At 50.8% G+C, this 15,070-nt stretch overlaps 1 protein-coding gene across 5 annotated transcripts in view; it reads right to left on the bottom strand.

Annotated features, from left to right (window-relative positions):
- INSR (insulin receptor) overlaps positions 1 to 15,070 on the bottom strand; it is a 125,588-nt gene that overhangs the window by 18,058 nt on the left and 92,460 nt on the right. For 3 of the 5 annotated variants that reach the window (XR_007191803.2, XM_048227205.2, XM_026481308.4), the window contains exons 10-14: positions 14,602 to 14,803; positions 13,041 to 13,076; positions 7,462 to 7,733; positions 6,435 to 6,574; positions 1,345 to 1,504 (exon numbers count right to left, since the gene is read on the bottom strand). Coding sequence is in view for 4 of the 5 variants with exons in the window: in XM_048227205.2 (XP_048083162.1) it covers positions 1,345 to 1,504; positions 6,435 to 6,574; positions 7,462 to 7,733; positions 13,041 to 13,076; positions 14,602 to 14,803 (810 nt within the window). In the remaining variant the exon portion in view is untranslated. The remainder of the gene's footprint in view (positions 1 to 1,344; positions 1,505 to 6,434; positions 6,575 to 7,461; positions 7,734 to 13,040; positions 13,077 to 14,601; positions 14,804 to 15,070) is intronic. The other 2 variants (XM_026481311.4, XM_026481310.4) reach the window with 1 other exon arrangement.

Raw genomic sequence — 15,070 nt, 5'->3', positions numbered from 1 at the left:
AAGCATGTGATTGGAAGGTTGGGGCCTGCGCCAGTCTGACCTCCAGGGGGCAGAGGGGCTGGAGATGAGTTCCATCACACAGCCAACGATATGATCAGCAATGCCTAGCCAGTGACACCCTCGACACCAGAGCTCAGGGGGGTTCCCTGGCTGGTGAACACACGGGTATGCCGGGAGGGCAACGCCACACATCCTGATCCCACCGGGAGAAGACACAGGAGCTCAGCGTCCTGGACCCTCTCGGCCCTCCCCTCTGTTTCTTCGTTTGGGTGGTCCCAACTGATAGCCTTTATGTGACACCATCCTTGTAATACAGCACTTTCCTGAGCTCTGCGAGCTGATCGAGCTAATGACTGAATCTGAGGGAGGTCGTGGGAACCCCTGAGTTTGCTGCCAGCTGGTCAGATGTGCGGGGGGCTTGGAGAACCTTCGATTCGCACCTGCCATCTGAAGTGAGGGCCGTCTTGCTGGGAACCGTGCTCCTAACCTGGCAGGTTCTGTGCTCACTCCACTAGGCGGCATCAGAATCGCAGTGTCGCACACCCAGCTGGTGTCCGGACGCTCACCCCAGCCTTGACGCTGGCCAGAGCCTTCCCAGCAAGAGTCACTTCCCACTTTCCAAAGTCCCACCAGGCCTGGTATGTGACAGTCCAGCCGGCCAAGCAGGAGCCTTGTCTCACCTCTCCCACCCAGGCTCCCACTCCTCCCAGTCTAGAATCTCCCCTCCTTCCAAGTCATTTGTTCACTCAGTCAAGTGTCTAGGCTCCTATCACATGCCAGGATGACCATCTTGTTTTGTCCCCACTTGTACATTCTTCCGGGTCTCACTCAGGATGTCACCACCTCCAGGAAGCATTCCCTGACCACTTCAGCCTTCCCCAGCCTCCCACCCTGCTGTCCACAGTGTGCCCTGCTCACCCAATGGCAGCACTCACTGCCTGCATATCAAGAGCACATCTGAGACTCAGTAGGCAAGCTCCCATGTTCTCCCTTGGAGGGCACAACCCATCAAAAATCAAATATTAGGACACTAGTAGCGGGAGCTAATGTATTCATCAGACATGCCGTGGGCCAGCCACTTGACATTCATCATATCACCAAAACCTCCTTTCACCTCCAAGGTGGGGGGGGGGCTCCTATTATTATCCCCATGGTCAGATGAGGAAGTAAACGCTCAGAGAGGGCAAGCACATTGCCCAGGTCACACCGCGGCAGCCAGCAGACCCGGAGGTCAAGTCCAGGGCCAGTGGGCACAGCCTCCAGGCTTCCCCGGCCATCCTCTGAAATGTCCTGCCATGTCCAGCCCCAAGCGCAGACCCGACCAGAGTCGCCGCGCAGACTTACAATAGTCTGTCACGTAGAAGTAAGTGGCTTCTGTCCAGGAGCCGTTGCCGGCCAGGGAGGTGGCCCGGACTCGCACGCTGTAATTCCCCGGCGGCAGCCCGCGCAGCCTGCAGCCCCGCTCCAGAGCAAAGTGTCTGCGGGAGACACAGAGGTGCAGCTCCTGCAAGACAAGGGCGCAGAGGGGGCGGGTGTGCGGTCGTCCTTCGCCACTCGGGAGTGCCCATCCCCCATCGCTCTCCGGGGAAGGAGCAGACGCGGAGGCTGTCATCACGGATAACAGCCAACCTTCCTAAACCGCAGGCCACGCATCTGACCTGGACCGGTTACGACAACCGCCCCGGGGCGCGGCCTCATGCCGGAGACAAGGACGTGGGGGGCCCGGGGCAGAGGTCCGTGAACTTCGGCTATAAAGGGGGCCGGACGGTCTCTGTGGCCCACTCACTTCTGCTGCTATAGCGAGAAGGCAGCCGGAGACCAATCCCAAATCCGTAACATCCGTCCACAGACGGACGTGGCTGTGTGCCCACGGAACGTGGTGGATGCCCGACGCCGAACTTCACCTTCAGTTGACACGTGTCGTGACACTATGCTTCTCTCGACGTTGTGAATTTTTTTTCCAGCCATTTTAAGATACGAAAGCGATTCTTAGATCTCAAGCTGTACAAACCCAGGCGTACAAAAATAGTTTGCCGACCCCTGGTTGAAGAGACGAAATGGTTGGTCGGAGGTCTCCTTGCTGGTAAGTGCCTGGGCCAGCCACCCTTCAATCCAGAGCCATCTGGCTCCCAACCTTTTTGGAACCACTGTGGGGCATTGTCACCAGGCCGCTCGAAAGCCCCAGAAGGATGGGAAAGAAGAGACCCACATGACCTAAATCAAATTTCAGGCTTTGCCCCCACACCTCCTGGCCTCAAAACCAAACACATGCATGGGCTTAATTTCTTAAGGTCAAATTTTAAAGCTCCTTCCTTCCCCTGGTGCGGCCTCTTGATTTGATTTGATGTATTTGACCATTCTGAAAAAGAGTGGGCACCTACCTCCATCTCTGAAAACAGAGAGGAGATAAGTAAAGCACACACCCCAGTGATAACTGCGTACACAGAGATCAACCCAGAGCTTAGCAGGAGAGGCGAGAGGCTCACTGGGAAGTGAGACCATGAACCCTGCACGCGTCGGGCCAAATTTTAAAAACTTTCCAAAACAGCTCCAAGTTAATAGTGCATGCAGAGAGCTGGACTGGAAAATTTTAGTGGGCAGAGAAAGAAACGTAAAAACTCCCGTGCTCGTCATGTGACAATAACAGCAAGAAAACAGATCGGGCTGGATCAGGCTGGCGGCAGGGGTGGGGGCTCCGGTCCAAAGGTTCCTCCAAGTCCGATGAGTCACCAAGTAGAACGGGACAAATAAGCAAATATAGAAACCGAAGGTAGCTGCTATCGGGGACAAAGGGGAAATGTACCCTCTAAGGCCGGCCACGGACCCCACACACCTCATCGGGTGAGAGGACCGGGAAGGGAGCCTGAAGGGAAGGAACTAGACCCTGAGGCAGCTGTCTCCACAGATACCGAGAAACAAAAACAAAAAGCGAAATGAGAAGCGAAACCTGACAAAGAGTAAAGAAGCCAATGACATGAAGGTTTGTGCCAACAAGGAAGAAGCTAAAAACCATGAAAGACACTGAAAGATAGGAGAACACCACAAGTCAAAAGCCATGCTCCTTTCAGGGAGGGGGTGGTCCCTGGGGCCAGGGTCTTCTGAGCAGAGAGGAGACGAGGTAAGAGGGCAAATGACTCGAATGTGAGATTCAGGGAAAGAGAGATTCGAAAGTGAAGCAGCTAGAGGTGATCTCAGCTACTAACCTCGCAAATACCAAAAAAACCCCAAAACCAAAAACCAAAACCAAAAAAACCTCCCATCAAATGTTACAGACGATTTTGTAGATTTTGGCAAAATCATACCCCAACAGTATTAATGGTGTGTAAACAAAAAAATTTTTTTACAATATTTTCTTACTTTTTCAAAGTGATACCAGGCAATAAACAAAAATACTGGAGGTGATCCACCATCTTGTCCATGAAAAGGTTTTTTAAAAGGTGATCGTAATTTCTCCCTCTCTCCTATTTCCAACCCTCCACACCCAAAATCTGTTCCCCTAAAGGGCAAACAGGGCCACTCTGTCTGGGATTGGTGCTGCCCCATGGGGGACAAAGGCTTAGTGGGGATTCCTACTGGTGACTCAGGAACGGGGGAGGCAGTCCAGTGGAAGACAGCTGGGAGCATTTATGCCAGTAGGGTACCCAACTGTCCCAGTTTACCCAGGACCATGGGGTTCCTAGGATGTAGGACTTCAGTGCTCAACACTGGCAAATATGATGCAAATGGGAAAGAGCTGGTCACAGCAGCAGGAATAAAACCAAGGAGGGTCTGCAGTGGAAATGTGTTGCTCACTGCCCAGAATCCATATTCTCTTCCTTGCTGCCAACAACACCCCAAACTCTCTTTGGAAGCTGCCCCTCCCCCTTGAGGGGCTCTTGCCTCCCATCCTCAACCCCACCCCGGTTCCAGGGCCGAGCCCAACTGCCCGGGGCTGCCTGAGGCTGATGAGTCCCATGGGTTCAGGGAAAGGCACAAAAACTCAGGTCCAAATGAGCCATCAGGAAAATGCACATCGAGATACCATTCACAGCCACCAGCGTGGCTCTAGTCAAAAAGATAGCCCAGAACACATGTCGGCGACCGTGTGGAGAAACTGGAACTCTCAGACACTACCGGTGGGGACAGAAAATGGTGCAGCCACTTGGGGAAAGAGTGGGCATCTCCTTAAAAGAGCTGGCACAAGACCCAAGAGTTCCATCCCTTGATATGCACCCAGGAGATCTGAAACCTTACGCGTCCGCACAAACACGTGCACGCAAACGCTCTGAGCAGCATTACTCACAACGGCCAGAAGGTGAAAACGACCCAAATATCCATCGACAGATGAGTGGACAACAAAATGTGGTCCATCCACATGTGGAGTATTGCTCAGTCATGAAAAGGAAGGGGGCGCTGACACGCTGGCTCGGAAGGACCTCGGAAATGTTATGATGATGACAGACGCCAGCGACAGAAGGCCATGTGCTGTACGATTCATTTATAGGAAGTGTCGAGAACAGGCAAATCCAGAGAGACAGAAAGTAGGTGAGTGGTGCACAGAGGCTGGAGGGAGACGAGGCAGGGGAGATTGGGGGATACTTTTTAGGGTGATGAAAATACTCTGAAATTGATGTGGTCATCGTCACACAACTCTGTGAATTACTAAAAACCACTGAACTGTAGGGGGCGCCTGGCTGGCTCAGTTGGTGGAACGGGCGACTCCTGGTCTCAGGGTTGTGAGTGTGACTCCCATGTTGGGTGTAGAGATTACTTAAAAACTGTAAAATACCTTAAAAAAAAAAAAACCACCATTGAATTGTATATTTTATTTTATTGTATTTAAAGATTTTATTTTTAAGTCATCTCTACGCCCAAGGTGGGGCTCGAACTCACAACCCCAAGATCAAGAATTGCACGCTCCACCAATTTTATGGTATGTGAATGTATCACAATAAAGGTGTTATTCTAAAACAAACAAACAAAAACCCTCAGGCCAAGCCTGACTTTATGGCTCCCAAAACTAAAAACTTTAACTCTCTGGCCATTTATAGAAAACGGTCTCTGACCTAAGTGACCGCCCTCAGCGGCAGATGGTAGATTCCAGAGCCCAACAGCCTGGATTTAAGCGCTGGGTGCGTGACCCTGAGCGAGCCCACTCAGCTCCTCCACACTCCTGGCCAAGAAAGGAGACACTAAGAGATCCCACCTGATCGGGTCACTGCGAGGTTCAAATGGACGGCTGCAAAGGACTCCGTGCTGTGTCTGGGACAAGGGCAAGGCTCCGTCAAACCCGGGAGGAGATGCGACTTATATGCTTGAGGTCACACGGTCAAGGGGAGAATTATCCGCAGGTGATTCAAGCCCCGGCCAGCGTGCCTCCAGGCAGGAGCAGACCCCAGCCCTTCTGGGGATGGAGATGCACCCCACAGTAGTTACGGGCGCGGCTTAGGGCGGGGCAGGCCAACGCCAGCCTGCTGCCTGTTTCTGTAAACACATGTCTCATCGGCACACAACCGTACCCATTAGTGTGCATCGCCCCTAAGGTGGCTTTCAAGCTGCAACAGCAGAGCTAAGTATTGACGACGGAGGCCGTCCGGCTGCAAAGCCAAGTATGTTCAGTACCTGGCCCTTGACAGAAAAATAAAGGTACCAACCCTCGGGTTAGAACATCGGAGCGTCTTGGGTTTGAATCCTGACTGTGTTCTCATGGACCCTGGACAAAAAGTTCTGGCTGCCTCCATACCAAGCTCGCTGGGTTATTCTGAGGATTTCCTGCATTTCATCCGTCCTGAGAGGCATATTATTTTCACATTTTGGCATCGCTGAAACTGCAAAGCAGCTCAGAAGCAACACCAACTTACAATTAGAATTGGCAGCATTTTCGTTTTTAGCAGTCCCTAGAAATCATGGGGCCGCTTGGCCTGACTCAGACGAGATGAAACAGGATCGAGGAGATACGGCTGTGTGTACGGGTGTGTGATGTGTGCGAGACACACGGTGACCCCTCAGGACAGCTTGGCTTCTTTTCTGCTCTGCGTAGACGCCCTATCTCGGGCATCTCTGCGTTCACCCACCACCCCGCATGGCGTCTGGCAGTGAACGAAACGTTCCTTATTATTAAGATCTTAAGTGATTTCTCCCCAGACTCAGAGAAGTCTGTCGAAAGTGAAACGGGTCTCCTGTCATGTCAGGAGGGACACAAATGCAGGCTGCCATCATTCGTCTTGTCGGACGGAGCTGAAATGGGAGAAGCGATGTGAGAAACTGAGGGAATAAGTCAGTTTGCAGATGGGCACACTTTGCAGATTTCTCACCCGTCTCCCTGGAAAGTTATAAATCGAGGCATGGAGTCCTAATGACAACACAGCTAACTGGCGAAGCGTTTGGGTCCGGATTTAAGAAGAGGGAGGGGTACCAGCGACAGCTCTGACACACCCAAGCAGCAGGAGTCTTACCTCATCACCGTAGCGTCGGTAACTCACTTCATACAACACGATCAGACCGTTGGGCTCCTTTGGCTCCTGCCACATCAAGTGAACAACGTTGTTCTCGAAGATTTCGTGGGTCACGGGGCCAACAATGTCGTCTGCCTTAGCTGTAAAGAGCAGTGTTTAGAGCCTGGCACCTGACCCCTGGATCAAATCCCACCTCCACCACCTACCCGCTGAGCAAACCACCTCGGGGCTGCTTGCGTAACTTTCCTGTCTCCCACCTTCCTCGTGGGAAAATGGACACGTAAAACTCACTTCTTCACGGGACTGTCTACATACCTGTCTACCCATCTGTCCATCTAGCTCATATCCCCCTGGTTCTGTTTCTCTGGAGAACCCTGATTAATACCATACATGTGGCGCGACTCGTGCAATCAAACAGTAACACAGGCAAATACGGATGGAGCCTAAGGGCATTCTGCTCAGTGAAATCGGTCAGACAGAAAGACACACACTGTGTGATCTCACTTATACGTGGACTCGAAAAAGGCAGAAGTCACGGATAACAGAGAGCAGAATGGTGGTTACCAGGGGCTGGGGGCGGGGCAGGGCGGGGCGGGTAATGCAAGGATATGAACCAAAGGGTACAAACTTCCAGCTTAGAAGACGAAGAAGTCGTAGCGATCTAACGTACAGCATGGTGACCAGAGTTAACAATACCTTACTACACACCCGGGACGTGCTAAGAGAGGAGATCTTAAGTGTTCTCACTATAGAGAAAGAAGTGGCAGCCATGTATTGTGACGGAGGGAGCAGCTAATGCTACGGTGGTCATCATACTGCACCACGTACACGTATCAAATTGACACGCTGTACACCTTAGACATACCCAATGCTGGAGGTCAACTGGTATCTCAATGACGTCGGGCGCAAATGAAAATAAGAAACCATAAAGGCAGGTGAGTTCAAGTACACACCTACACTGCCTAACGGACAGAGAGCTGCCCCTTGGTCAGCCTGGGTCTCCAGGCGCCACGACGTGACCACCCACCTTCGGGCATGGTCCTGGCGCTGACATAAGCCGCCACGCTGCACCTCTCCTCTGGGGAGTCTTGGTTGCAAGCCTGCAGCTCGATGCGGTAGCCAGTGAAGTGACGCAGCCCAGAGATGACCAGGGATTCCTTGTTCACCACTTTCTCGAAGGGCTTGTGCTCCTCCGGGCTCGTGGGTGCGCTGGTGGAGGTGTTGGGGAAACCCGGAACCGTGGGCGGGGCCGCCGTCACATTGGCAACGTCACCGAGGGCCCTGCGTTTCCGCGATGGCCTGTCATGAAAGCAGGGCACACATGGTCACGCGATCGCCGTCTTTTAAGACAAAAATGCTGCTGGGGAATAAAAGGCTCAAAAATCAAAGACTGGTGCGGTGGGGATGCAAGGAGGCACACAGATTAAATGCAGGTTGCCCGGAATTACAACCCAGAGCAGCTTTCAGGATGCCCTCGAGGGGACGGGGCTCCAGGACCATCCACAGGGGACACACACCAATATTCCCCTCAACATGCTTGATTTCACGTTGTCATGTCGCAGATTAATCAGCCACCCCGGGTCAGTGTTAAAGATGAGATGCCCAAAGCATGTCAGAATCTAACTTCAGGAACCCTGTCAAATGGCATGAGCCCAACAGCCCAAACTACCGGCCAGCATCATCAGTCTAAACAGGAAACACGCATCTTCTAATTCTTATGACCACATAGGGCATCTGCACCATCGTAGTGACTACATTTCAATTCTTGGGTTAAAAAAAAAAACTTACCACTCAAGTGGGTTAAAAAAACAAACCCATGCAGTCGACACACATTTCCCCCCAATTAAGAAGAAATTAAGAAATAGATTCAATAGCCTAAGAATTTATAAACACACATACACAAACAGCATAGAGAAAATTTATATGATTCATCATTCCACTGCCCTCCGTTTCCTGGGTGCAATTTTTTTTCCCTAGAAATATTATGTGTAGGTATAATGAGGACCAGGCTAGTTTTGTAATCCTTTGTTCATTTGTTCTGTTGGAAACATTCATCAAAGAGCTCCCTTAAAACAAACGCCTTAAGTACTTAGCACAGAATTGATGTTTTGTCTTTTTCAAGGTGAAGGTTTTCCCTCCCTGGTACAAAAGGAGCACATGCTCACTGCAGAAAACTTGGAAAACTAGAAAATACTCAATTTAATGCACGAACCATAAATGACCAACCATTCTCCTATTTTACTTAATACAAATATGCCTCACGTTATTGCATTTGGCTCTATTGTGCTTTGCAGATCCTGCATTTTTACAAACTGAAGGTCTGTGGCCGCCCCGCGTCGGCCAAGTCTACGAGCACCACTGTCCAGGAGCATTTCCTCACTCTGTGTCTCTGGGTCACCTTTTGGGGATTCTCCCACTATTTCAAGCCTCCTCATTATTATCATGTTTGTTACGGTGACCTGTGATCGGTGGGTGCGGCTCACTGAACGCCCTGATGATAGCTTGCATTTTGCAGCAATATTTTTTACTTAAGGTGTGTGCACTGTTTTGTTAGACGTAATGCCATGGCACACCTAGTAGACTAGTCTGGTATCAACAGAACACTTATACGCACTGGGAAATCAAAGATCATGTGACCTGCTCTACTGCAGTATTCGTCTTACAAAGGTGGGTCTGGAACCGAGCCCGCAGGACCTCTGAGGATGTCTGCGGAGAGTATCCCCAGGGTTTTTTGCTCTTATAAATATTGCTTTGATCATTGTTGGATTGTCTTATTAGATCCTAAAACTAGACTCTGAGAAGGGAAATCACTAGGCTGTGCCTCTTCATCGGTACAGCGAAATTGCTCTCCGGGACCTTTATACTGACCGGCGGGTGGCGGAGGGTGTCTCACCAACAGCCCCTGAAACTGCACCTCGGGATAACCTCATCAGTACTCAGAGCTGAAGGGTTCTTTGGGGTTCGTTTGTTTCTTTGTTTGCCGATTTTCAACCCAAGAGATTGACTGAAAAACAAGGCACTGTTCCTTTTTCACATCTCTTGATACCATCCCGTGTGATCTCGTCTTTCCTTCCTTGTGTTTCTCTAGGGAAGTGTCCTCCTTTCTCCTCCGTTTTATGATGTTCTAGTGCTTTCCTCACTGTTCCTACTCTGCCTGTTTATTCACTAAGGATATTAACACTGTATCAACCCTACGACCCGTGACTTTTCTTTAAATGATTGGAAACTGTCTTTCACATGTATCTGGACAATCTTGGCGCTCAGCAGACGTTTACATTTTCTCCTTACAGTTAATTCTCCATGGCATTACCAAGGTAGTATGGCGATTACAAAAGGGAACGTCTCCTCTGTTTTCTGTTCTAACTGTTCATAGTGCATCGCCGTGCTTTTTGTTTATTCATATTGTACCTTCTTTCCCAAACTCTCCTCTAAGAGCCTCATAGTTGACATCCTTGGGTTTTCAAGGAACACACTAGAAAAAGAGTCCGCACACTTTTCCTGTCGATGGTAGGAAGGAAATATTTTGGATTTTGCGGGACCTGTGTCACCAAGTTCTTTTTGCCTCTACTCAACTTCCAATGGCTTTCCAGCTATTGTAGCTTGAAAGTAGCACACACACAGTGTAAACAAACGGGAGTGGTTGCATTCTGATAAAACTTCACTGACAAACACACACACACACACCCGCCCCACCCAGGGCAGCCAGCCTGCCACGCCCCTAACGCCACAGCACGTCCACCCCTTGTGCGGGGCTATCTGCGAATCTCAATGACGTTGCTTCCCACAATCCATTCTTCGCTATTCTCATTTCTGTTTTGGGTCTTACTGCATTGGCTAGATACCCAGGAACACGTTAATTAGTAATGACGACACTGGGCTTCCTTCTCAACGTAACAGGGACAGTTTAAGTACCATGTTAGCCTGGTGTTGGTTTCATCTAGGTAATATTTATTTACCTTGTAGCAGAAGTATTCTACTCCCGCTTTTCTAAAAGGCCTCTTTTTCACTCGTTTCCCTAAATTAGGAATTGTTCATTAATGCTGTCTCATGAGATTATCATATGATTTTCCTTACTGGGCCCCTTGATGAATTATCCTTATCTCCTGATCATAAACTATCCTTGTACTTCTGAGTGAAACGATATTGTCAGCACGCTGTTTCATTCAGGACATTTGGACCTGAAGTCTCACACTGGCTGGTCCTGGGCCTTCTGTCAACAGAGCAGCTACACCAAGTTCTGCTAAGGGGCGTTATGTTACTTTCATAAATGCCCTGGAAAGATTTCCATAGATCTCTATGCTCAGAAAAGTTTCCATATTGGGGGCGCCTGGGTGGCACAGCGGTTAAGCGTCTGCCTTCGGCTCAGGGCGTGATCCCAGCGTTATGGGATCGAGCCCCACATCAGGCTCTTCCACTATGAGCCTGCTTCTTCCTCTCCCACTCTCCCTGCTTGTGTTCCCTCTCTCGCTGGCTATCTCTGTCGAATAAATAAATAAAATCTTTAAAAAAAAAAAAAAAAGAAAGAAAAGAAAAGTTTCCATATTACAGAGTTTGAAATAACTCATCTGTAAAATTCTCTGGGCCCAGGGCCTTTCTGAGACGTAATTTTTAGTCATTTACCAAAGTTATTAGAATATTTAATTTTTTCTGCTTCATCTTGAATCAGATCAAATTAAAACTTCCCTCCTCATCGAAAGCTTCAAATTGAATAACCCAAGACTGTCAACATTAAAATCTTCCTTCAACCGTCATTTTAGTTCACCCGTTTTACTTCTGGTTATTTGTGGTTTTCACCCTTATATTTGCAAGTTCAGCGATCTTGATGTCCCCTCCCCTGCAATACATTTCTATTTTTACCTTTTTAGGTTTTTTTCTTAACTTGCAAAATCACTGAAGGCTACTAATTCACATCGAAGCCCAGCTTGGGCAATATTCTACAAATTTAAGGTACATGATATTCTCATTCCCACTATTTTCCAAAAGGACTTTAATGAAAGTCTCCACATCTGCTTCTCCCGAAAGGTATCGACGTGATCAACTTCAGATCACCAAGAAGCACTGTTCTGTTCAAATGTTTGAAGCCAATTTTTAGTTCCTACTGCACTGTAGTCAGAAGACAAACCCTACGTGGTGGGGGGGGATGACACGCATTAAAGTTATTTGTATGGTCTCTTCATGTGCAAAGACCAGTGACAGTTCTTGGACAGAAACCAAAAAGAGACTCACGTTTGCAAGATTCAGAATATTTCCATCCAGGCACAAATGCGCCTTTTCCCAAATGACCACGACACTAGTGCCTGAGGAATAACTACCAAGAAATAGTTGTCCAAACAACTGGAAACATGAAAAGTTCTCATCAAACAAGCCGAACGTACATGCAGTCGCCCCCTGCTCTCTGTGGTTTTGGGTTCCCACAGTCTCCGCTGCCTACACACCCCACAATCTCATACCAAACCAGTGGCCCTCAACCAGGGGCGGGGCTGCCCCTCTTCCTCCCCCCACCCCCTCACTGGGGGACGTCTGGCGTGTCTGGGGACATGGTTGGTTGCCACTACTTGGGGGAACTGTGAGCTACGGGCGTTGTGAGACCAGAGACCAGAGATGCCACTCTTACCACGCACAGGGCGGGCCCCACAACTGAGAATGATCTGACCCTAAATGTCAGTACGTCTGAAGATTTGAGAGGCCCTGATCTGGACCCACGCCTCCAATGTCTAGGCCTTTCTTTACTGCAGGTTATATTCCAAATCGCCACTAGAGGTCAGATCAGGGCCACACAAATAAGCCTGAAACTAAGCAGCAAATCCGCCGCTGAGAGAATAAAACCCCTCCCCATGGCCCTGACCTGCCTTTCCAGTCTCCCCTCCAGCTCCTCCCAGGGACCCGTGATTTATCCCAAGGCCTTCCTTTCCCCAGCTTCTCTCTGCCTGTCCTCTCCTCCAGGACAAACACCCTTGGGGCTTCAAGACGCAAACCGGAGGGAAGCCACCCACCCGGTCTTCGGTGGGGTTCTGCAACACGGCACACCTTTGCTCTCACGCCTGCAGCCCCGTACTTGTCACACCAAATAAAAACATTCTGCACACAAAGCAGGCTCCCCCCACTACCTGCGGCACGTGGCTCAGACTCAGCTCCAGGCATAGCCCGACCCACGCCGTAGGTGCCGATAAATGTATGTTCAGAGAGTGAGTGCATGGAGGGAAATGTGTGGCATCTACCAGGTGCCCAGAAAGTACCCCCTCTATTCTGTTTTGTTGGTTTTTTTAAGCCCCCCAACGTGGGGCTCGAACTCATGACCCAGAGATCAAGAGTCACTGACTCCACTGACTGAGCCGGCCAGGCGCCCTTGATTCTATTTTAGTAAGAGTGCGTTAGTGCGGATTTGTTCCCGACATTCACGCCCAGAGCCCATTGGAGGGTGAAGGCAGGTCACGAAGGAATTCAGGAAGCCTCTGGTCTCGGCAGAGCAGCCCACCGCATGCATTAAAGCCATGGACGCCTCTGGAGTCTCAAAGGCACACGGCATGCTTCCTGCCCTGCCTGGCCCGCGGCCCCGCGCTGGGCAGCCCCCAGCGGCCACGCAGACCTCCTGCAGGTGAGTCGTACCTAGTGTCCTCAGCACCAGGGCTTGAAGAGGATTTTCTGTGAAAACAAAACCAACCACTTTGAGGACAGACAGAACTCGTTCAGACAGACCTCTTGCTTCTGGCACAATGGAAGCCACATTCCCTCTGAGCAGCCCAAGGGTGCCCTGCCCGTGGACTGTGGACCACGTCTCCCACCCGCCAAATGACATCGTCTCCACCAGATGCAGGGAACACAGCAAGGCGGGCAGTGGGGGGAGTCAGAGAAAATACCCCGCCCCGGGAGACCTGGCCAGCTGGGGTCCCCCTCAGATGCCAAACTTGACTACATTTAAACATCACAACTGACTCAGCCGTTTCCTTACGCCCAGCAGCATTTTGTTTTTAACGGGTAAAACAGTAACCGCCCCCATGACAGTGACATTTAATGCTCTTTTGGACTCAGGGTCATGGGGAAAAAAACCCAAGAAAGAATTTTTTTTTTAAATGTCACACATCGATGGCTCTGGGAAAACGTCTATTCATATGAGAAGCAATGGTAGGCATTCGAAGGGACCCATTTTAGAATCGTATTTTATCCCCACGTCACCCTTTTGGGGTTGCGATGCACTTTGGAAACAGCCCATTGCATGAGGCATTGCTGGGGGGCCCGTCTGCTGTGGGCGGTAAGGGGAGCGGGACAGGAGGCGGCTCACAGCCCACACCCCTCGCCAGCTGCTGGAAAAGGGGTCGGATCCCTCGCCAGCTCAAAACACCGGCTTTGGACCCATGAAGGGGAGGGGACGGCTACTCTAAAGACCCATGAATGAGTACGATACAGACAGCGCTGGTCATGTCTGGTGGGGAGGCAGGGACGCCGCTCCTCTCCCTGCACAGGACGGCCCCGCGGCAGAGCACGAGCTGGCTCCAAACGTCCACAGGGTCAAGGCTGTGAAGCCTGGGTGACTCGTGTGCTCCCACAGTCCGAACAAATAAGAACTACTGTTATCTGCACTTGACAGGTAAGTAAACTGAGGCATCGAGAGAAGCGTGCCATTTACCAAAGCGTCTCTGCTTCTGGGAAAGGCAAAGACAGATAAGTAGCCTGGGGTCACTCTCACTGCAAACCCTCTCAGGACCAACGTACATCAGCAGATCCCTGCACTCACTAAAGGAAACTCAACAGAGTTAAATAGAAGCCTCCGGGTGTTGAAGATGCCATAGAAATTTCCAGAAGGATGAGAAGGCTGGAGAGATGAACAGAGAATGCTCCAAGCTTGAGACCTGAAGATAAACCAAGCGTGGGGCCACGCAGGCATTCCTCAAGGGTGCCACAAAACCTCACGGAGCTTATTTAAGAACGCCAACGGAGGCCCGAGCTGAGATGGAGTCTGGGCCACGTGGGAGAGCACATGTTGAGGGTTTGCGGGTTTTTTGTTTTTAACTTTTCCCCATTTGGAGTGTTTATTTGCCCTTTCTGGGAAGGTTCCTACCGAATCTCCTCCTTTCCCCGCCCACCCCTGCGTCCCCTCCTCGTCTCGTTCCCCAGGTAATGAACACCCCCCCCCCCCCCCACCGCCGCGGAGCCAACGAAGAGTCCTGACCTGGGGACGAACACCACATTGTGCAGGTAATCCTCGAAGGTCTTCCTGAACGAGGACTCCTCCAGCTCCTTGAGGATCTGAGAGTCCGTCTTGGGGCAGGAACAGCACTCGCCGGCAGACTCCTCGTACTCACTCTGGTTGTGCTTCTGCGAGCCCTCGGCCTCGAACGGCGGAGACCAGGTGCGGGAGGGCAGCTTCAACCCTAGAGACAGGCAGAGCGGGTGGCCTTGGATCCTCCCCCCGACCCCGCAACACACACACCGCCAAGGGGGTCTTCTCGGGGGTGCTGGCATATGGGACACCTGTGCATGTCAGGGTGTTCCAGAAACCAGAAGATGCCATAATCCCATTGGGCTGGAGACTGTAAGGTAACCAGGTATGTCCCAGCCCCACAGAACCTACAGTCTAGTGGCTGGTAATGGGCGGGGGGGGGGGGGGGGGGGGGCTACATAATAAACACACACACATA

This window comes from Ursus arctos, unplaced genomic scaffold (genome assembly GCF_023065955.2).
Source record: "Ursus arctos isolate Adak ecotype North America unplaced genomic scaffold, UrsArc2.0 scaffold_14, whole genome shotgun sequence".
Lineage (NCBI taxonomy): Eukaryota > Metazoa > Chordata > Mammalia > Carnivora > Ursidae > Ursus > Ursus arctos.
The sequence above is the reverse complement of the archived record's forward strand: the minus strand, read 5'-3'. Positions and strand labels throughout refer to the sequence as shown.